The sequence below is a fragment of the Piliocolobus tephrosceles genome, chromosome 11, assembly GCF_002776525.5.
Source record: "Piliocolobus tephrosceles isolate RC106 chromosome 11, ASM277652v3, whole genome shotgun sequence".
Taxonomy (NCBI): Eukaryota; Metazoa; Chordata; class Mammalia; order Primates; family Cercopithecidae; genus Piliocolobus; species Piliocolobus tephrosceles.
The window spans coordinates 98019540-98043532 of record NC_045444.1 but is presented as its reverse complement, the minus strand read 5'-3'; the positions used below and the strand labels follow the sequence as shown (position 1 = coordinate 98043532).

At 32.8% G+C, this 23993-nt stretch overlaps 1 protein-coding gene across 4 annotated transcripts in view; it reads left to right on the top strand.

Annotated features, from left to right (window-relative positions):
• The window catches only part of ERBB4 (erb-b2 receptor tyrosine kinase 4), a 1165464-nt gene that overhangs the window by 876309 nt on the left and 265162 nt on the right, over window positions 1-23993 (top strand). For 2 of the 4 annotated variants that reach the window (XM_023220194.1, XM_023220209.1), the window contains exon 16: window positions 1281-1355. In XM_023220194.1, the coding sequence (XP_023075962.1) occupies window positions 1281-1355 (75 nt within the window). Of the gene's footprint in view, window positions 1-1114; window positions 1160-1280; window positions 1356-23993 lie in introns of all 4 variants that reach the window. The other 2 variants (XM_023220218.1, XM_023220201.1) reach the window with 1 other exon arrangement.

The following is a 23993-nucleotide window of genomic DNA, read 5'->3' as shown; positions in this document are numbered from 1 at the left end:
GTGGCCTTATACATAGGCACCTTCTTACATCATTATATGATGATCCTATCTTCAGCTTCTTTTTCAAATTTGAAAATTAAGAGTTTGGAAATATATGTAATCTTTATTACCAGTGGAATAAGGCACTTCTATAAATCATAACTATAAAAAGGACATTGATAATGTTCTGGAGCTATATGTCTTTGAGGGGAGAAAAGGAAAGGAAAAAGAGTTTAGGTGTATTGGAAGATGAAAGAAATAATACTTCTATGTTAGTTCAAAATGAAGTTCTAGGGACTGTACATTAGAATTCTGTGTACTTATGTAATTCCATTTAAATGTTAGTCTCAGTGTATTCTTTACTTACCTGGGTCTCAAAGGTAATTCATTTCCTTACAGAGTATATCTTTATCTGTTATTGTTTGAGTTCATTATTATGGTAGTTTAAAAACCTGTTTTTGTTTGCCTATTATGGCATTGCTACTTTAAAAGAGAATATCAAGATAAACTGCAGTATGATGAAACCAGTTAATTTTCTTTTTAAATAAATTCATGTTTAAAGATAAGTATCTTTTAAAGACAGACACAACCAAGAACCAGAATAATCTGATTATGTAAAATATCCATGAGAATAGTATTAAAGCATGTTTACGCATTTTCTGCCAAAATCAATCTTTAATGAGCATTGAGCATCAGATTATTATATTATATTGAATTGCTCATGGTTTTCTTATTTTTTTTTTTTATTTAAACTTAAGGCCTTTCATAAGAAACCATACACATGAAAACAATTATAGTCACTGAAATATCAACTTATTTGTCGAGACATGTAATCATGTATGATGCGTATCAGTTGAAAGTATTAGAAGTGAGCTGTGTGTTTGGAAGTTATTCACAGAACCAATGTAAAATTTCCTTTTACTGTGGGCATTTCTTTGCATTCCACGTGGTTGATAACGGCAATTCATTTCTGTGTGTTCATCAAGCAGAAATCTCCTTGCTGGCTTGAAATTCATTGTGTTCCAAAATAGTCTAATAGTTATAAGAATTCAAGATAATCAATATTTGTGTTACTGATTTTTTAAATGACTAATTTTTCTCCCCTTGTATTTTTTTAAATTTGCATTTTCTGCAGGTGCATAGGCTCAAGTATTGAAGACTGCATCGGCCTGATGGATAGGTACTTGGTGTGCTTGCTTCCCATGTTCTTCCTCCAAGGCTCCGTGTGTGAGCACTGGTGCATGTGTGTGCATGTCACTGTGGATGGAGAATGATGTTTTCTGTTCTGTAATTGCCTGCAGGTGTAATGGTCCCACTAGTCATGACTGCATTTACTACCCATGGACGGGCCATTCCACTTTACCACAACATGCTAGGTAACATCTACCATGTTTCCATTTTGTCGCTCAAATCGTTTCCTAGTTATCGTGAACAAAATGTACTAACCAGTTGGGTTAAATTTTTAATATATTATAACTCATAATAAATCTAATTAGAAAGTTTTGAAAGAGGCATAAAACACTTTCCTTCTCAAGCCAACTGTCCAACTTTCTTATCTTTTTCCTTCCTTCATTGTGATACAAGAGTCCCAGTTAGTAACACCATCAATTTTTTTTTTTTTTTTTTTTTTGAGACTGAGTCTCACTCTGTTGCTCAGGCTGGAGTGCAATGGCATGATCTTGACTCACTGCATCCTCCGCCTCCCGGGTTCAAGTGATTCTCCTGCGTCAGCCTCCTGAGTAACTGGGATTACAGGTGCCCATCACCATGCCTGGCTAATTTTTGTATTTTTAGTAGAGATGGGTTTTCACCTTGTTGGCCAGGCTGTTCTTGAACTCCTGACCTCAGACAATCTGCTCGCCTCGGCCTCCCAAAGTACGGGATTACAGGCATGAGCCACTGTGCCCGGCCTTGATTTTTAATTTGTGTAGTCTAAACAGCATTTTGAGTTATTAATATATAAATTTAATAGAATATTTTTGCTCTTAATTCAATAGATGTTTACAAAAATATTTATAAGGAAGAAATTTGCAAAAGTTGATCTATGCTTGTATTTATTATTTAATTTAATTCAATTTCTGATTTTATATTATTTTTAACTGGTTGGCATATTCCTAAGCATAAGAATTAACATAAAGGCAATACAGAAAATATTTTGTACAGGTAAAAGTATAACTTGGAATTTAAAAACAAAACATAAGACTCATTTCCACACAAAACCCTATATACTAATGTTTGTAGTGGCTTTTTCATAACTACCCAAAACTGGAAACCACTCAAATGTTCTTCAGTTGTGGCATATCTATATATTGTAACACTACTGAGGAATAGAATAAAAAGAAACAAACTGCTGATTCACCCAACAACATGGATGGATCTCAAATAGATTGTACTATGTGAAATAAACCAGACTTAAAAAATACATACTGTATGATTCCATTCACATGGCATTCTGGAAAAGGTGAAACTATCAGGACAGAAATGTTGCCAAGAGCTGGAGACTCTTAGATTGGTTGACTGGAAAAGGGAAAGAGAGAATTTGAGGAGATAATGGAACTATGCTTCTATCTTGATCATGGTGATGGTTGTACAAAAGCATGTGCTTATCAAAAATTGTAGAACTGTACTTTTTACTGTATATAAATTATACCTCAATAAATCTGACTTTTAAAATATCTCATAAAACATTTTCTATATGAGAAAATAGTAACTTTACCTTCTTATGTAGAGATATTGTTAGATTTATTTACGAAACAAATTAATTACATCCTTTTGGGAGAGAGAAGGTAGTACTAAAGTTAACAAAATGTGAATTTTGGATGAAGTATTGCCTTTTAATGTGAACCCTTGTATTAAAGTATACATAGTGTAAAAGTACACAAAACATAATTGTAAAGCTCAGTGAATTTCCAAAAATGAAACATTTGTGTAGCCATTAACCAGATCAAGAAACAAGATGGCAACAGAGCCCCAGAAGCTACCTTGTACCTCATTCCAAGGGTAGCCACTGTCCTGAATTCTAACACCATAGTTCAGATTGCCTGGTTTTTCACTTTATGTAAATTTAGCCATACAGTTTGTATTCTATGCATCTGGCTTCTTTTGTGAAATATTATATTTATGAGATTCATCATGTCACTGAATTTAGTCATAATTTCTTCATGCATATGTTACTGACTTTACATGTTTTTAAAATAAATATGTCATCTTAATATATCATTTTAATGAATAAAAAAATTAAATTCCAAAAAGAAAGTGAAGCATGTGCTAAAGTAAATTGATTTCTACAACAGTGGCACTGTGACACTTGGGCACAATCAAGACTAGTTAGTATAGTTACTTAGAGCAAGGTAAAATTATGAAAACATTAGAGAGAAGGAGAGAATGCCTAAGACCTAAAGTATAGTTTCATAAAACAAGGTTCATCTTAGATTGTTCCTATATTTATGAAAGAAATTTTCCTTCTTGAGACCTTGGCAGAGCAACTGCATTATCAGTTTGAACAGTTTTCACATTTGCTTTGATGATTTTCTTATAATTATGTAGTTATTCCAGCGGACTAGTTAGGGGTAATATAGTACAGTGGTTAAGTGTTCCGTCTTTAGAATCAGATTTTCTGAGTTCAGAGTCAGGCTCTACCATTTTTAGATGTGTGACTGTGGGTAAGTTCCTTAAATTATCTGAGCCTCACTTTCTTTATGCATAAAATGGGAATACTAATATAGTTCATAAACTGTAAGATTGAATGTGTCCTTAGAACAGTGTCTGGCTTAGAAATCACTCAATAAGTATTATTTATTATATTTCTATGTATCAAAAGTTCTTAAACCTTGGGGGTGAGAGAACATGCTTCCCAGTGTGTATTTCACTGAAAGGAGAACACTGATTTAGAGAGTCTCTAAAGTCACACAGGGAGCTTTGATGTGTACCTAAAGCTCTTTTGATGGGCTCCTTGAAGGAAGAGAGAGCATTTCTCTCTCTTCACCTTCAGAATCTCGATTACAATGTTGGCCACTGATACTAACTGTGGTAGGTCATTGGCTGGTATGTAGAGGCAGAGAAAAGGTTAAAACCACATTGATAGATCACTTGTTGTCCTGAATGCTTATAATTGAGGTTATTTAACTCAAAATCATAGTGTATCTTGTTATAGATTTAATATTTTCCAAATTTAAACAAAAGCATGATTGGAATCAATCCTCTTGCCTGCTTTGGTTTCCAGGACATACTCAGTCTAAGATTCCAGTAATCTCAGACTAAAACACCTAGTTCAGATTAGCCTTATCACAAATAGGTGACCATGACCAGTCACTGTTTATAGATAATACAGAAAGTATAGCCCATCATTTTTAAGAAGAATCACCTGTAGCCACAATATAGATAAAAAGCAGGGATTCTTGAATGTCTAGGTTCAAATATTGGCTCTATCATGTTTTTTTATCTGTAAAATGGGAAGTATAATGATCATTTTGAAACTGAGAATTCTTATAACCCTTAAGATTGGTGGGAAGATTACATGAGATAATGCATACAGCTTTAGCCAGAGTACAGAGTATATTCATTGGTGGTACTTACTGCTGTAGTTGAAATGTTGGCATAATAATCACTTTGAAAACCTCATAAAGTTAGTAATTTACATATCAACAAGGCATTAATCCAGTAGATTAGTGACTACAGGATTGATATATCAAAATTACTCAGGTTTTAAGCATTTCAATATTATACCAAACTTCTAACTACAATAATTTAAAATAATTCATAGCAATAGTTAATTGTTCCTTTTAGGAAACTCTAGATATATTTAATTAATGCCTATTTAGAACCTAAATATAATGTAATGTGACTCCATTCTTCAATTGCATTGACTTGTCTGTCAGGGGATGTTTATAAGAAAGTTTGAAATTTACATGAAGGATTTAGCCTGGATGCCTTGCAAAAGTGTGTATTGATCATGGAACATTTTGATGCAGATTGGGTAAGACGTGAAAGTAATAAATATCTGCTTTTTCAGGTCTTCAGTATTGCAAAAAATGCTTACCTTTCTGAGATGAGGTGGGCGTGTATTTCATTGAAAGGAGAGCACTAATTTAGTAATATTATTTTTAAATTTCATCATAGTTTTTCAAAGCATCTGTCAGTTAATTAAAGTGAATCTTACATAATAGGAGGACAAAAACTACAAAAGAAAATAATTGTTTGGGGCAGGGCGCAGTGGCTTATGCCTGTAATCCCAGCACTTTGGGAGGCCGAGGCAGGCAGATCATGAGGTCAGGAGATCGAGACAAGCCTGGCTAACACGTTGAAACCTGGTCTCTACTAAAAGTACAAAAAATTAGCCAGGCGTGCTGGAACATGCCTGTAGTCCCAGCTACTCAGGAGGCTGAGGCAGGAGAATCTTTTGAACCTGAGAGGTGGAGGTTGAAGTGAGTCACGATCGTGCCCCTACACTCCAGCCTGGGCGAAAGAGCGCGACACTGTCCCCCTCCTCCCTCCTCCACCGAGAACAAAGAAAGTAATTGTTTTGAGTTTCTTAAACCATATTTTAACTGGCGGATTATCCAAATGCCTAGTTTCTTTTTAGTCACAGAAAATTACATTGAGCATGTCAATGTGGCCATTTCAAAATATTTAGTGTTCATATTCCCATATTCCCTCCACGCCATTATACTGTATTTTGTTTCCTAAACCAGTAGGGGCAGGGTGGGAGTGGGGGGGCGGGGAGAAGATTTAAGTGAAAGCAGGTGAAATGTTTCCAGTCTTGATCAACTTTCATTTTCTAAGCAATGTTATTATTTCCCAAGCCTGCAATTTATGAGTTGATTTCCACACTCTATTTATATTATAGGCTGCTGCTGGAATTTCTTTCAGGAAGATTTGATAAGATAGAATAGAATTTCTTTTTTACCTTTAGTCTTCTAGAATATGCTGCTTATAATGAAAATAATACTTGATATTTTAGAACCTCTCCCTACTTCCCTTATCTGAATTGAGTGCCTTAAAAATAGTATTTGCCTTTGGTGGTTTTCCTTTTCCCTCAAGAATCCTATAAAAATATGTTTAGCAAGATTTTTTTTTCATCCTTTTCTGTATATTATTTATTTTAGCTTGCATACATGCTATTTTCATATAGATTCTGATGGAATAGAATATTTGCTTCTAATCCATTGTAGATTCTTGGTCAAATATATATCCAAAGGTTTTTTTGTTTGTTTGTTTCTTTGTTTGTTTTAATCTCAGTCTCCTATTAGGGCTGAAATTTGTTAATCTCAATAAGTCAAGTTTCTATTGGCAAAACATGTCTTTATGTTAGTTAGCAGTCCACATGTAAACTGACTAATAACTCTTTTCAAATTTGTGAAATTATTAAAACAACTAGATATCAAGCATTTTTATCTAGCTACTTGCTCCAAATCAATTATTCTAGGTGCTTCACAATATAAAATAAAGCCATTTAACTCAGTTCAACTATCTAAATCTCCTGTGGACAGCTATTTGAAACATTTTATATTCTTGTCATATTTTAATGCCTGTGTCATACTTTTACTTTATGGTATAGTAGTTATTAACTAAGAGGTCACATAACAGTTTAATCTTTTAGCAGTGTGACCCACATGTGATATATGAGAGAGATGATATGATATTATGGGCACCACTTTCACAATTGGCACATTTTGTTTCCTTGTTTGTTTTGCCCCCAAGGAACTTAGTTCATAACTTATGTCCAAATCAAATGGTCAAAATCATCCATAGATGGTTATTTTAGATGAGTGGCAGTTGTATTATGATCCTTAAGTCCAATAAATAAAAGTACACAGCCCTTTATTATAAGTCTATCCTCAGTCCACCAAGTTCTGTATATTAAATTTACTTTTGAATTTAAAAGAGTTTGAAGAGGTGAAGGAGAGTGTGTGAATCTCTTCTATTCCACATGATTTTTTTCCCTGTTTCCCAGTATCCATAAAATACCAAGGTTATCACAGAATTATAAGGGAAGAACAAAAACGTCTCAGCTCAGTTGTTAATTACTGTTCATACAGTTAAAGGGGTTACTTTAACAGAAGTAGTTAGTATCACAAAGTTGTAAAAGCGACTTTTACATTGATAGCAAAATGCTCAGACATTGTTACCAAAACTTCTAGGGACCCTAAAATGTCAATATTATACTCAAAGTCACTGAGTGACTTAAAGTATAATAAAACAGAACTTAAAGTATAATAAACAAACAAAACAAAACACAGTTCCACAGGTAAAATTACAGGCATGGCATAGCTGGGTTTTTTTCTTATCTTCTCACCAGGCTGAAATCAAGGTGCTGTCTGGCCTGTGTTCTCATCTAGAGCTTGGAGTCCACTACCAAGTTCATTCAGGTTGTTGGCAGAGCCAAGTTCCTTGAAGTTGTAGGACTGAGGTTCCCAGGTTGTTGCTGATTCTTAGCCAGGACCGCACTCGGTTCCTTGCAGCCATATATATTCGTTGTCATGAACCAACCCTTCCCACCTCACCCCTACCATCTTCAAAACCCAGCAACAATGCTTCAGATCCCCTTATTCTTTGAATCTCCTAGGTTTTCTCTCTCTAACCAATAGACCCAGATTTGAAGGCTCATGGGATGAAGTCAGGTCCTTGCTGACTGTCTTTCTATCTTCAGGTCAAGAAATTTGGGACCTTCATTACATCTGCAAAATCCTTTCACATTAGCACCTGGGTTAGAATTTAAATCAGTGGGAAAGGTATGTGTATATTTCAGTGGCTGTAATCCTGGGAGCAATTTTTGATTTCTGTCTAGCACATCTGCTTACCCTGGGGACTTGATCATATAATATTTCCAGTGGTGCCATTCTTGTTTTTTCTTGTCCTGAAGGAAATTTTATTATTATTCTGTGTGTCATGCAACTTTGCCATATAAAGGCACACTTATGTACGAGAGATCAGTTGGTCAAACTATCTTCAAATAATTTATTATCATATTCTTGCCCCCAAAGGCCCTAGAGCAAGCAATAAGGTATTATCTTGGAACTAAAACCAGGCTTCTCTTTGTACAGTTATATACTGTAAGGTAAGTTCTCAGTGTCCATGTTGGTTCCAGGTGCTCATGCTGCATTATTGAGCAGTACCTCACAGACAGAATCCTGATTAAAGTACTCACTGGTTAATATCAAATTTTTGGCCTTTTCATTAAGTCATGAGACCTGTAAGTCTCTTTCAAGATTCCTCTAGACCTGCACTGTCAAATATGGTAACCACTAGCCACATATGGCCATTAAGCACTTTCAATGCAGTTAAAGCAAACTGAGATTCTATGTAATTGTAAAAAGTACACTGGATTGTGAAGACTAGTATGAAAAAGGGAATGTACAATATCTTATTAATAATGTGTTGTATCAGTGACATGTTGAAATGTTAATAATATGGGTATATTGGGTAAATAAATACAATTAACTTCATCTTCTTAAATATGTCTACTAGAATATTTTCAATCACTTATTTAGCTTGTATTATATATCTATTGGACAGCACTGCTCCAGCCCAGTCATCACGAGACTTTGATTTAATATTCAATTTTGGTAATAGTTTTATACAAAATAAGAACAGTGGAGGGAATGATTTTGCATATTCACAGAAGGGTGTTTATTTCATCAGCTTCGATAGGTTACAGATGGGATGAGTTAGAGCTGAGGAAAAACATCTGTTTGCCTGAACCCATTGCATATACCTGTATATTTATATGTGCACACAGATCCCATAAACTTCTATAAGAGGAGACTAAATTATGATAATTTGAGTCTGCATTTAGAATTCCCAATATGGCCTACTTTTAAAATTGAACATTACTCAAAGGGTTGGAATTATATATCATAGATCTTCTTAAATTTGTTTTATAGCCCATATTTTAATTAAAACATTGTTTCAGTTTTTGTAAATGAACAATACTTAACCAAAAATATTTCTTAAGTAGACACCAAAGTTTCTGTTTTTATGCCTGCTGTATATTTAGAAAAGAGTTGAACTTATTTTATCATATAATTTAGGCATATATTGTATTAAATCCTAAGTAAGTACCTTTTTCATATTTTCTATTTAACTAGGGGAATCTAATTAACTGAGACCCCCTTCTGTGATGTGGTTACATAAAATGATGTGTAGATGTTAACTCAAATTGCTCTCCTCATGCCTTTTTCTTATTACCTCAGCACATTCCCTAATTAATCATTTTTTCATAAACATACAATTATTTTTCTATACTATGTATATAGGCAGGAGCTAATTAGCAGAGGCCTTTGATTTATCAACAAAATTCCCTTACAGTGATTTCCTTCTCTGCCATCATCTACCCTTAAACCCAAACAGGTGTAATTTCATTGTGATTTTTGCAGTAACTTAGTACTAAAGAATGAATGATAAGGAAAGGGAACCTCACCTCTAATAAACTCTGAATGCTTGTAGCCATTGTAATTTTTATAGCATTCTGCTCTTCTGCTCAGTGTAAAGTGTTCCATATGCTTGAGTCATTTATGGAATAATTATAGTTACTTTTAGTAGAGTAAAAATAAAATAAAAACAAAAACCTTTTACCATAAAAAGTTTACTTGTTGAGGGAAAAATACCATGTTTTTCTGAACAAAGCAAGATAAATTTACAAAGCTACTCCTTTGTTCAATCTCTGACCCCGAAACCCTGGAGTTCAAATCCAAGAGAGAATAGCTATATTATTCTACACACCAGGAAAAAAAAGACCAAAGGGAAAACCAAAACATCAGTTTTTATTTCTTTCTCAGAATACTGATGCTTTTTCCAAAATCTTATACGTAGCTAGGAGCTTGTTTTTGCCACCTTTAGAAAATCCTAATATGTATCTATGTCAGGTGTGCTACACTATGATATTTAATATTTATGACAAGCATATAAAAACAGTAGTCACTATTGTCATTCATAAATGATGAAACAGTAATTCAGCAATTTACAAAAAAAAATCACTCAATGTCTTTCTCTTAGTTTTAATTTTTACCTATTAAGCCTACCTCTGTATAGGATTTTATAATGCAGTTCTCACACAGAGTATTTTATCTTGGACCAATAAATTCCATGATCTAAGCATGTACTCCTATAATTGTAAATAATGTAACTTTTTAAATACATCAGATAAACTAATTTAAGACATATATAGACAAATATAGGCACAGTTTTAAAAAGTATTTTCTAAAGTGAGAGTTATTTTAAGATTCTGCAGAGCTTTGAAAAAGTTGTGGTTTCATATGAGAACAACTTTCACCTGTTCCTAATTGCATTAATGCTACCATCCCCAGCCTCCCTCATCAAAAGTACAAGTAAGAATTCAAATCTCATGGACAATAAAATAAAATAAAAGACAATATAGTGCTGGACTTTGGCAGGCACTTCCTTGTTGTCACTAGATCATACTGTAGGATTTATGGGATTGGGCAAAATTGATTGGAAGTAGTAACGATTGTAGGTGATAGGTTATGAATCTTAGATTGTGTATCATCTTGCTCTGGTTGTTTCGGTAAAAAGTGATTTCTCCCAAGAAAAATTCTTCCCACTGTCGACACAGTCAAACATACCATATTTTATTTGTTTTTAACAGGAGAAAACAGAACAAAACAAAAACCCTCCTCCATATATGTTATTTAACAATATCCAGTCAATAAATATTCATTGTATTTACTATATGTTAAAAGTTGGCTAAGATACTGATGAAAGAATAGAGAGAAAAATTAACATAATTCCTAATATCATAAAATTCATTGTGTAGGAAAAGAGAAAATATTATTTAATATTGATTTATATTATTTACATGCACGATTATTATTATGAGGGAAATTATAAATGATTATGTGATATGCAGATGGTAAGAAAAGAAAAATACAACAAATGACACCTGGGTTTTTGACCTGAGTAACTGAGTAAGAATGATGTCATAAACTGAGATGGAAAAGACTCAAAAGGAAATAGAACAAATTGTCTGAGGAAAATAAAAAATTCTGTTAAGGTTATAACAAATTGGAAATGTTTATTTGATATTTGAGTGAAGATTTTGTGTAGGCAAATAAATATAATACTGTAGAGCTCAAGGGAGGAGTCTGGGTCATCAATCATATTTAAATTTGTTACATTAAATGAGATTCCATATGTAGAAAGTATAGATGGAAAACTGCCCAAGCCTTAGAATACTCCATACTTTATACGAGCAGAACAGAAGATAAAGGTATAGTATGGCAAAGGAAATTGAGACAGAATGGATGGAGGTAGGAGGAAATCAGGTAAAGTGAAGCCCTGGAAGCCAAGTGAAGAAAATGTTCTAGAAGGGAGTGAGTCCATATGCTGATTAGGAAGCAAGTATTGACCTTCTAACTTAATCAGTTGTTGGTAATGTAAATATTTAGTATTATCAATGTGAATGGCTGGCTAAAACTATTGGAACAAGTAATCAGGGAATTGGGGTGCCAGAAATTCGAGTGAATGGAGAGAAGTGTTAAGATTCAAAAAATATTTAGAACTTAAAATGTAATACCATACTTAGTGATTAACTGGATATGAAGGAATTAGGATAAGAAACTGTTTATCATTTTTTTTTAGGCTTCTGGCTTGCAAAGTTGGATGGATGGGGGTAACATTAGCTGAGATTTGTCACAGTCGAAGGGTGCTAAATTAGTCATCCTGTGTTTAGTTTCGGATGTGGTGAATTTGCAGTGACTTTGACATATTCAAGTGATGCTAAATGGGAAATTTAATATGCAGATATGGAAGTTTCTCCAAGTGTTGATATCTTTTGAGAAATGTAGATGAGAGAGAAGAGAGAGAGATTGGGAAATAGTTGGAATGGGAATAATATCAAGAGAAAGATATTTTGAGAAAGGGTGAAATTTTGAGTCTGTTTTGGAAGATTTTATAGAGTGTGAGAGGCTGGAGATACAGGAGAGAGAAGAGATTATTAATTATAAAAATTTCCTTAAAAAAATCAGAAGAATTAAGAGGCAAAGAAAATCTGAAAGGATTAGTCTTAGAGAAGAAAAGATTCCCTCCTTCATTATTTTATTGGAGAAAATAATAACAGGATAAAGATACAGATAAATGTATAACTTTTGTAAGAAAACGTTGAGTTTATGTAAAATTCTAAACTCTCTTTGAGGTTGTAGATGAAATCATCTTGCCAAAAGGGAGGAGGTGTATTTGTATGAGGAGAGAGATTGTCTGAAATATTAAATTCAAATACAAACTGGGCTAATTTTTGCATTTAAAATATTCTGACATTAATCCACAAATCATTAATAATTTGCAATGTGTTGCTTTACATGTCTCTAACTTGAAGGTCACCCTATTTTACTTTTGCATGGAAAATAACAGGTTGTGGTTTGCTCTCAGTGACTCTAGACTCATTAAATTAGAAGACTGTTAAATACATAATCAGAATCTAACAGCATCCTGTATGTGTTCTGAGACATTAATAAATTTCCATACCTGTAGCGTTAATTGCAAAATGCTGATATATAATAATCACTCCAAATCACATCATTACTACAAACATCAGCAATTGTGCAACTGTGCAGGTACAGATTACTAGTAAATCAGTACATGATGAAATATTTTTCCTATTTCAGTTTTTGTATGCTTTCAAATAAGAAATTATGATGGAATTCCCTTATAAATAAAATTTCTTTGGCTTCTGATTGTACTTATGTAACTAAATTTATCTTCAAGCAATGGTTCTGATCTTAGCAATTTGTCCCATATGCCTTTCTTTTAAATCCAAAGCAAGTAAATATAGATTTCATCATCCTGATGGTTAAAGCTCACCAGCTCATCATATTTTAGGTACTTTTTATTTTTTCCCTCTTTCTGTCTTTTAAGGTTAATTCTTTTTTAAAAATATATTTTGAAATAAAATTTAAAGTTACAAAAGTAATACATGCTCAGAGTATTAAATAGAAATGTATATGTTATGTCTACGCTTTAGTCCTTCCACACATTTCTCTACATACTAATACATATATACAATAATAAGGGTTTTTGTTTACAGATAAGGGAGCATACTCTACACATTATTCAGTAACTTGCTTTACTCAGTTAATAGTACTTTGTGGACAGCCTTCCAGATCAACAGACATAACCCCTTTTTATGATTGAGTAGTATTCCCTAGTATCAATTTACACCAACTCCCCATTGAAAGATAGGCAATCCCTATTTTTTTGCCTTTTACAAATTATAAAATAAATAACACATATATGTGTGTGTATCTGGCATTACAAAAGTATGTTTAGCTAGGGATTAATTAAAATATATGAAAATATTCAAGTTTCTTTTTCATATATGTGAATTGCTATTCAAAAAGTCAAATAGAAAACACATTAAATATCACAGAAGTTACAACATGAGTTAAAAAACATTTGAATTACAGTGTCATTATAAAATACATAAATTTATAACAGATCATTATCTTTCATAGCTATCTAAAATTAGACAAGTTCCATCAAAGTATGGCTGCAAGTTTTTCACCAAAAGTTGCCAAAGACTGCATAACTTAGAAATTTATTCTAATGAGTTTGTAGTTTCATTTATGTTGCCATTAACCGTGTTATTCAGAGATCTTGATGGATAAAGAAGTTTAATTTTTCAAAGTCTGTTGATTTATTAATTGGTTTCAAGTAATCCTAGATGGTCAGTTATAGATATATGTATCTGTAATATTTCAACATCATTTATTTTTATGGAGGAATAAGAAATATATATATATATATATATATATAAAATTCACAGGATGGCTTTGATCCTATATAGCTTTGAAATTATAAATAATATTTATAGAATAACTTAGTCATAGCAATGCCTAATCCTTTTATAAAACACCAAGAATAGATTGTGAGGGCTTCTCTCTCTCTCTCTCTCTCTCTCTCTCTCTTTCTCTTTAAGTTATTACAGATGTCATTACTTGATAATAAAGGATAACTGGCATGAATTTTATAAGAAAGTACCCATTGCATATCATCTTAAATTTACACTTTTGTTCTTTAGATTCGTTTGTTTGTTTGTTGTTGACTATTTGCAAATAGCTAAATACTAACATACTTAGTGATCCCAATAAGTACTCAAGAAGAGACGTTAGTGTTTTTCAGCAACTAACTCAGTGCCAGAGGATGAATTTAGGACCCAGTAACTGCTATCTCTTACTCTCCTCCCCCTTGGCTCTAAGAAAAACTTAGATTTTGCATAAACTCAATTGGCATGATTATAAGTAAAGATAAGTCATTTGCTTAGATAATTTTCTAAATGAAAAAATAAAGATACACAATCTGAAAGTTCAAAGACTGAAAAGAAGAAAGTTTATAGATATACTTCATTCATGAAACTTAAATGGAAGGCACTATGTTTATTCCAAATTACTTTTAGATGATTTTCTTATGACCATTTAGAAAACAAAGAGATTTTAAAAGATCTTCTGCTGGATGTCCATAAACAATGCATAGCATTACATATGGCTGATTGTTAATAGTATACACAATTTTAATAATAAAAAATAGACAAAGAACAGATTGGAAAATTAATATTCTAGCTTGGAAGAGAATGTTTCATGTAGATGTGGGTTTTTTCCTTAGTAGTAAAGATTTCTTTTGCATGTAAATGAAATGGTTTCAGGCAAAGTATAAAGTTGTCTTGGTATTATATTATTTCAATGTTGTTTGAAATGCTTAGTTTCGATTTTTTTTTCTCTTACATTATCTGGAGGCTGTGAATCTGTATGCAGAGCATCTGCAGAATCATAACATCGTCTAGGCAATAGCTTTTGAAAAAAATGGGTTTTCCCATAATTAGAAATGTGTTCTAATTAGGGGTTGGGTGTTTATATAAGTTTAGAAAGGAGTTATATTACTAAACATTGTTATTGAATGCTTTAAAATGTGTTTTTGTGAATTCAGTGACAATAAACCTCCTCTTAGAATACAAAAACTAATCAATTCTAAGTTAAAAACATTATTTAAAGTGGGGTGCAATGACCAAAAGCCTCTGTGAAAGGAGGGTTTGTTTGTCTTTTCGCCAAGTCCCCTGTGGAGGCAGAAACAGTCTCACCCTCTCATTTTTTCCTTGGGTTACTTCCAATCTACTATGGATCCAGAAATTAGAAAACTTGGATGTTCGTGTTTTGCCAAATTAAATGCTAATGAAGAGCTGTGCTTCTTCATGTTCTCTTTATTGATCTTTCAGTACATATTTGCTTGAGATGTATAAGTTCAGGAAACATTTACTACTTTTGAATTTTATCACTACTTGAAAATGGATGACACATAATATCCTGTCTATTATAGCATATTTAAATTCCACAATTTAGAGGCAGCATCCTTGAGGAAGCTCTACAAGCTTCTACTTAGTGTTACTTATAAATGTGTCAGGCACTTCCTCCCACCTCTGTCCCCCTCCAATGTAAGGGTTCAGAAAGTCTGATACACGTAAAACCTAGTCAATGGCCAGGAGAGTGGGACGATGAAGCAGAAGTAATAGAAGCACCAGAGATAGTAAGTGTTAACAAGAAAGGAAAGGGCCATTGACTTCATTTATGTTTTTAAAAATCCAAGTATCTTAAGATGATGCATTTGACAGTTAAAATGCAAGAAAAGAGGAAAAGTGAAAAATTTGGACGTAGTCACTTTTCATACTAACTTTTCAGTTAGTATCTTCCTTGCCTACAAGTAAAAACAGTAATGGGTTCACCCAATAGTTTTATGTGTTATTCTATTTAATAACAGTAGTCTAGAAATGGCATAGCTGTTGCTGTGGGTTCCATGGATAAGTAACAACAGGACCAGAACTTATATCATTTTATTATCTTTCTGTTTTGATAGTACACTGAGTGCCGCAGCTCTAAGCATTATATCCAAGGACAGAAGTAGAGGAATAGGCTTCATCAGCTCTACCTGTTCTTTCCCAGAATTCCCTATGGTCAACCTTTGCTTTCATTTCTTTGGCGAGAATTTGGTTGTATGTTTACACCAAGATGCAGAAATACTGAGGAAGTTGTTACTTAACATTTTAAAACTCACTAAATTGGAATGTATTAGGGAGCAGGGCAGTAGGAACTACTGTTGCTTTAGTCAGCCTGGGACTTGGACACAGTATGGTCAGGGTGAGGGATAAACTAAACTAAAACCAGCAAAGAAAAATAACAACTCGTCTCAGGATTAGTTTCACTGCTTTTAGGAGAAAATATTATCTTACCAAGTACTATGAAATTTGGAATAAGCAAATGTTAAACATGTATCAGCTTCATTTCAGAGAAATGACTCTTCTCATTTTCTTTAAATATTTCATAAATAACTCTTTTAAATATTTAAAGTATTTATTTAAATAATTTAAATATTTCATAAATAACTCTTCTCATTTTCTTTCCATTAAAGGTATTTTAGAATTATACTTTTGTTAAGTTTAAAAACATGTAGGGAGTTCTGAGATTGTTGAAGGATATATGTGCTTTCGAGGGTTGATTTAAGATAAAAAGTTTGTAAATATTTATGGAAGTAAACTTTCATTCAGTTATTTATTCATGTAACATGTATTTAGTGCTTCTTTTTGTGAGACAATAAACTAGACTCTAAAACATAAGAAAGTGTTTGTGACACAATTCCAGCACTTAAAGGACTTATGTTTGAGCTTATAAAAATAGAAATTCTTTTATTTTACCTTCAATCTCTGAATATGCTTGCTTATCCTTACATAGATAAAGAGATGGATGGTACATCCTATCTAGGGCGTAAGTAGGAAAGTGAAGAAATCCAATGATTGAGTCCTGAGACTCTCCTATATTTAGAGGTCAGGATAATACGGAGCAAATAGCAAAAAATGAGTGAAAAGGACTGACCAGACAGAGAAGAAACTAGGGAAAGGATGGCTGTCAAGGGAGGACAGTGTTTTAAGAAAAGAGAACTGATCATTTGTATTAAAATCTCCCACCAGATTAAGATTAGCTCTAAGAAACTACTGTTTGATTTGGCAGTGAGGAAACCATTGATGACCTTGGTAAGAACTGATTTAGTGAAGAGGCAGAGACTAAAAATGTGATGAGAGTTAATTCAAGAATCAAGAGAATGGAAATAAAATGATCAGTTTGAGACAAACTATTTAAGAGATAAATGCAAAGAAAATATTTTGCTATTTCCAAAATTGTTCCAAATACCAAAGAGTCAAATCAAGAGGAAGAGTTGCATTTTTAAGAACTCATTATTACTTAAAATATCCCACTTAACTACTTGATTCACTTTATAACAATTATTGATCAACTTATTAGATAATGTTATTAGTTAGAGCGATAAAAGAAACAAAAATTAGAAATGATGGTCCTAACCTCATGGGACTTATAATTTAGTTTGAAATAGAATCCAAGAGAGAATAATTTTAAATATCTAAATCAAGTTTAGTCTAAGACACATAAGTCGTCAAATCAAATACTCTTGTAAGCATGATAACAAAATGGAATGAATTAAGGTCAGTCACAGAGATGGCAATAAAATTGAGGCCACTTATTAGTACTTACAGTTTTGCATCTGGAACATAAGATTGCTTCTATAAAAATCATCAAATTGGCCCGGTGCCGTGGCTCACGCCTGTAATCCCAGCACTTTGGGAGGCCGAGAGACAGGCGGATCACGAGGTCAGGAGATCCAGACCATCCTGGCTAACACGATGAAACCCCGTCTCTACTAAAAATACAAAAAATTAGCCGGGCGTGGTGGCGGGTGCCTGTAGTCCCAGCTACTCTGGAGGCTGAGGCAGGAGAATGACGTGAACCCGGGAGGCGGAGTTTACAGTGAACCGAGATTGCGCCACTGCACTCCAGCCTGGGCAACAGAGCGAGACTCCGTCTCAAAAAAACAAAACAAAACAAAAAATCAAATTATAAAAGAATATGATGGGACCTCTTTTGGAGTATCTATATTTAATTGTCTTTTTCAATTAAAGAATTTTCTTTAAGCTTTAATATTTAATGTCAAACTTTAAATTCTTCAAACGGGGGATGACATTAAGGCACAAGAATTAGCAATGAGATCCATGTAGCCTTACTAAGGCATCTGACTCTAACATGTGTTACCCAAGGCAAATAGTACTATGAACAGGTTTTTAAAATGTATTAAATATTTTTAAGGTTTGTTCCTCTTACAACTGATAATCTCAAAAGGTCAGTAAAAAGATAAGAACAAAAACAGATTGGAACAGTAGAATTTATCTTAATGAGAGATGTGAAACCACATAAAATGATACAGTCTGTCAGCAAAGCAAAAGGGAAAGGGGGAGGAAGTAGAAAAGAAATAAAGCCCCTTGAACCACATTTTTCTTCCTTTGCATTTTGAATGTTCCTAGAGAATAAATAAAGTACTAGAAAAACTTAAAGGGAATGGAATGGAATGTTGTCTGTGATTCACTTGAATTAAAAATGTGAAGCTATTAATAAAATCAACACAGGTATGGGTCTTGAAATTAAAAGAACAACAAATATATACAGAAATTGTAAAAGTTGAATGGAATGATATAGATTTTGGATACCCTTTAGAGCTTCAAATCACTTCTCCCTTCTAATTGTCTCTCTCCTGATTTCTGCACGTCCCTATAAGGCATCATGGGCCTTTATATATTCCCTTAGGCATGGGGGTCTAGTCATTTTTGATGCTTGCTTTTTCTCTCTTCACTGTTAAGTTTATACTTTTAATCAGTTTTGCTGCTGTTAATACATTTTCTCACCATATCTCCTTTTTTAAACTTTCCTAATCTGTCTTTCACTGTTACTCATGAGGAGTCTTAAAACAGTCAGCTAAACTCATTTTCTCGCATCTCTTTTCCTTTTCCTGATTATCTGTCTTACAACTTTCTACCAGAATAATTTTCCTAATATGCCCTTATAATTATATTTTAAAGGAAAAAGGATTTAGAGAAAAATATACTAAGAGCCTAGGCTTGACTATCCAGTTAGAATGCTTCTGACCTTGGACAAGTTGTATAGCCCACTTCAGATTCACCATACATCAATAATCAATTATATTGGAAGAATTATTTCACATAACACATATAAAATATCTGGTAAAAGGAACTTTGTTCATTAATCCCACAAGAAATGTCCAGTGACTCTAGATAGATGTCCAAAAATCCTGGTATTTTTCCCACAACTGTATTCACTTCTTAAAGTCTTTTCCCATCTCACTTCATCCAAATCTTCAGTATGCATCAAGGCCACTAACTCCCCAATGCACACTCGTAGGTCTCCTCAGCAGGAAAAAAAGGTGACCAGCAGGCCAATGTAAGTAGAAAATACATCATCTGAATAAAGAGTAGTGATACTTCCCAAGAAAGACACTTCTTTACTCCCTCTTTATTAGCATTTTATTTTTAAAAATTTTTTCTTTCAGTCTAAAACAAGGATTGGGGAATCTAAAGTATAGTAAAAAAAAAAATTCAAAAATGCTTTATATACAGAATTGACTATGAAGGAAACAAACAAACAAACCAGGCTATTATTTTAAAATGTTTGCAAGGCCAGGCTTGATGGTTCACAGCTGTAATCTCAGCACTTTGGAAGGCCGAGGTGGGCAGATCACCCTAGGTCAGGAGTTTGAGACCAGCCTGGCCAACATGGTGAAACCCTGTCTCTACTAAAAATACAAAAATTAGCTGGGCATGGTGGCGGGTGCCTGTAATCTCAGCTATTTGGGAGGCTAAGGCAGGAGAGTCGCTTAAACTCAGGAAGCGGAGGTTGCAGTGAGCCGAGATGGCGCCACTGTACTCCTGCCTGGGGAACGGAGTAAGAATCCTTCCCAAAAAAAAAAAAAAAAAAAGTTTGCAAACCCTCTGAAAATGGGATTTCTCTAAATCTGTCTTATGTAGTTGTGCCCAATAAGCATGACACAAACGTGTATGTTTTATGCTCCCATATAAAGGTAGAGGCAATTTATACATAGAATATATTATCTGTTAGCAACAAAGTATCTGAAGTTATAGTGCATAGAATGAATGGAGATTTTAAGGCAAAGGAAACTTTTTAAATATGGGAACAAGAATGGTGCCAGCCATAATTTATCCCTCTCCCACTTTTCTTCACAGAGCAGTGTTTATGTAATACTTTCTGCTCTATTATGAAATTTAAATTCCTTATCATGCCAAACAATTTTGGTATGTAATGTAACTGAAATTCTAAGAACTGAATCCTCGATTTTTAAATCTTTTGCTCTGTTGCTTCATATTAGCTTGCCCATATAATGAGTAAGTAATAGGACACAGTGATACTTAATGGTTAATTCGTTTTGTAATTAAATATTTACAATATTCTGTTTGTGTCACTAAACAGATCCTTATATATATTCTATCTAGATAATAGTATATAAACAATTATAAAGGTACCATATTAGTATAGTATATAGATATATGATATTGTATAATAGGTATAAACTGTGGAAAAAATAATAAAAGCATCAAAACTTCATCTGACCTCTTAAAAACCCTGTTAAAAGAAAAGTTGTCCCTGGCATAATTCTTTTTCAACACTTTAGTTGTAGAAAACCCTGGGTGTAGAACTTCCTAGATAGATTATATATATTCTGAGGATGGTGTCCTTAACATGAGAATGTTTGCCGGAAAGTCAAGTGTGTAAGTTTATGTACTTCCCCAAAATTTGAAAAAACAAGCAAAAGCCCATGGATACATGTAGATGTTGCTTGTAAAGAGAAGGATTTGCTGTGAAACTACTTGAAATTTTTTCTCAGAAGCTGATGTAGCTATAAAAGAATCAGATTATATTTACATATTCATTTAATGGCAATAGCTCTACTGAAGTACGTTTGCAACACTGTGTTATTGAATGAAATGTTGCATTCACATATTGAAAAAAAGAATGATTTTAACACATAAAGGTGAGTCACAAAACATTCAAATTTGCTTAGGAAGGGGGACAGTACGTTGTGATTCATTTGCTTCAGCACTTAAAGTTATGGTCATATTTGAAATGTAATAGAGGAATGCTGAGCCTTAATCAAAGGACAGAGACCTATTGTAATCCCCCAGGTCTCATCAACTAAAAACTGAAAGATCACTTTCATTTGCTCAAAAAGAAAAGATGTGTCACGTTTATAAAGCAGGTTGAATTCTGCGTTAGAATAAGCACTACTTGCAGGAGAAAAAGAACTCCCTTAATGTAGCTCTCCTTGCCCTAGGTAGTAACCCTTAAAATGTCTTCTGGGGAATTTCAATGTCTCCTGGTGTTTCAAGGTCTCTTGCTTCAAATCTAAACTGTTTTGGGGAAGGCGGAACAGACAGCAGTGCTGTCACTGTAATAATAGATACTGCTTGTCTTTACCTTTCTTAAAGGAAATCCCGTTTAAGTTTTTTTTTTTTTTAAAAAAAAACCCTTTTAACTGTTTTCTCACTGAGAAAACAAACTGAAGCTAAAAGAAGAATGTCACTTATAAATTTTACACCCAAGCATATAAAGGATTTAATAAAAGTAAATCACAATGAATATAGCAATACAGATAAAATGATAGTCCAAAGAGAAGTAAAATATTAAGATATAACTAAATATAAAGTCAAAAGTTCTGTGAAAAAACCCTAAATAAATGTATGTGCATTTTGTATTCTCTACTATCAAGCATAGATATTGAAGAAATACCTGAAAAATATTTGTGTAAATATATCATCTTTAGAAAAAGAAAAAATATAATAGCTGAAAGTTTAATGGACTTGAGACTCTAATACATAAAATGTTAGCATTACTATTTATGTTATCCAGGCATCTTTTCTATTTTCTTATATTTAATATAGAGTTTATAAGATATGTGTTACATAGTTATTGTGAAACTATACAATGTATGTGAAAATTAAATTCTAATCATAAAATATACAAGTATTGGAAATTATTAGAATGGAAAGTTCACATTCAGTCGAGCTAAATGATTTAAATTTAAAGGTAGTCTATAGGATCAAAAAAGCCTTTGGTTTACCTCTATGAAAGGGAATGATTTCTAAGAAAAGCTGACATTCTAATTTTTGTTAGATTATTTCCCATTGAAAATAAGTGCATTGCTAGTGACACCCTGTATGCCATAAAACCTGTGACTATCTGATGCTGTCAAATCATGTGTTTCTCTTATGGAAACAGACCTTTACTATGTTTAAATTATACACATAATTAATAAAATATTGAAAATGTTATTGTTTTCAAAGTTATATTCCTTGTCTCAGTTGGTCATTATGAATGAATTATAAGAATTTTATTTTAATAGAGTCAATAGGTTTTTGATCAACTATATTTTTCTTACAGCAAGAACAATTTACAAAATAGAATATACCCCTGAGCATACATTTGGCTTCTGGGTAATGATAGACTCATGCTTTTGTCTATAGCCACTGTAAGATTTTCAGAAGAACGATAGGATGTAGGATGATGGCCAATGTTACTAGTTATATTTTTTAAATGAAATATAACTTTATAGAGAATTATAACATTTGACCCTAGTTTATGAAATATCCATTTAAGTTACATGTACATTCATAAAATGCAGTAATTAATTTACTTTCCCAGAAAGTAAAACTTGCTGAAAATAAAACTAAGACACTTTCGTATGAATGTGTATATATGCACACACCTACACATACTCATGGGTTTTACGACACAACAGAGTGTCACTAGCAATGCACTTATTTTCAATGGGAAATAATCTACTAAAAATGAAAATGTCAGATTTCATAGAAATTATTCCCTTTCATAAAGGTAAACTGAAGTGCTTTTTGATCCTATATACACATACACACATACCCCAACATACACATTTTAATATAGAGATACAGATAAATACTTATTAACTCAGGGTATCCTAAATACTTTTCGACTGGGCTAAATATAGGATAAACATTTGATTTATTTCTCACATGGGACACTTTAGAGAGTAAAAGGGGCATTATTGATTACTAGACTGGCATAAACTAAGACCGTCCTGGCCAAAATGGGATGCATAATTCCTAAACTTAAAGGTATTTGATTTAATGATAATACTAGAAATGATCTTGAAGCGAATTCATTAGATATCATGAATGTAAACATGACTATATAATTTCCTTCTGCATTTATTTTTTGTACTAGCTTAGGTAAAGAATGTATTTATGTGTATTTAAACTATTTGATGGCGGCAGTAAACTCACAATTGGTTAGAAGTAGACATATGATTAAAACATAGATTTGCCTGGCTCCAAAGCATCTTTCTGCCACAATAAGGAAAAGTCATACAGAATTTGAAAGATTAACATAAGGTAGTAATGTTGGAGATACTATTTTACCATGTTTTGCAATTTGCAAAGTTTATTTTACAAAAAAAAAAGAAAAAAATCCCTGTTACATTTATCTGACTAGACTGTCTTTGTTTGTTTTTCCTTCTTATTTACTTTAAAACAAAAATACATGCACGTATTTTCAGTTTAACCTTTAGTGCCCATAGATAAGCAGTGAAGCAGGTCTATGTCTGATGCAACAAATCCTGAAGACCTGTCTTCAAATGATTTAATTTAACCTACAAGCTTCTAAAAGTGAAAGTCTTTGATTCATAGTCAATACTATGAATTGGAAGTATACCATCAGTGTTTTATAGAACTACAGGTTCTTTTATCTTTAGTTGAAAATTAGTCTGTATTCAAAAAAGTAAAGAAAATACACATATATTCAAAATTTAATAAACCTTTTATTTAGCAATGAACTTGTCTTACCTTTAAAAAAAACGGTAGAATCATAGAATTAACATTTTTTCCAATATTCATCAAAATACCAGCTTTACCAATTTAGAAAATACTATTGTTCTTTTTTAAAAGATAGCCAGTCCTTATAACATTAAATAGAAAGAGTATAACAAAATAGTTTTTTAAAACATTTGGGTTTTAATCATAAATTATCTTGACTTTATTACATTTTGTTTGTGGTCTGATATCTAGAAAAAACTGATCAATGGAAGAAAATATTTGGATGTTTTTAAAAATAAGGTCT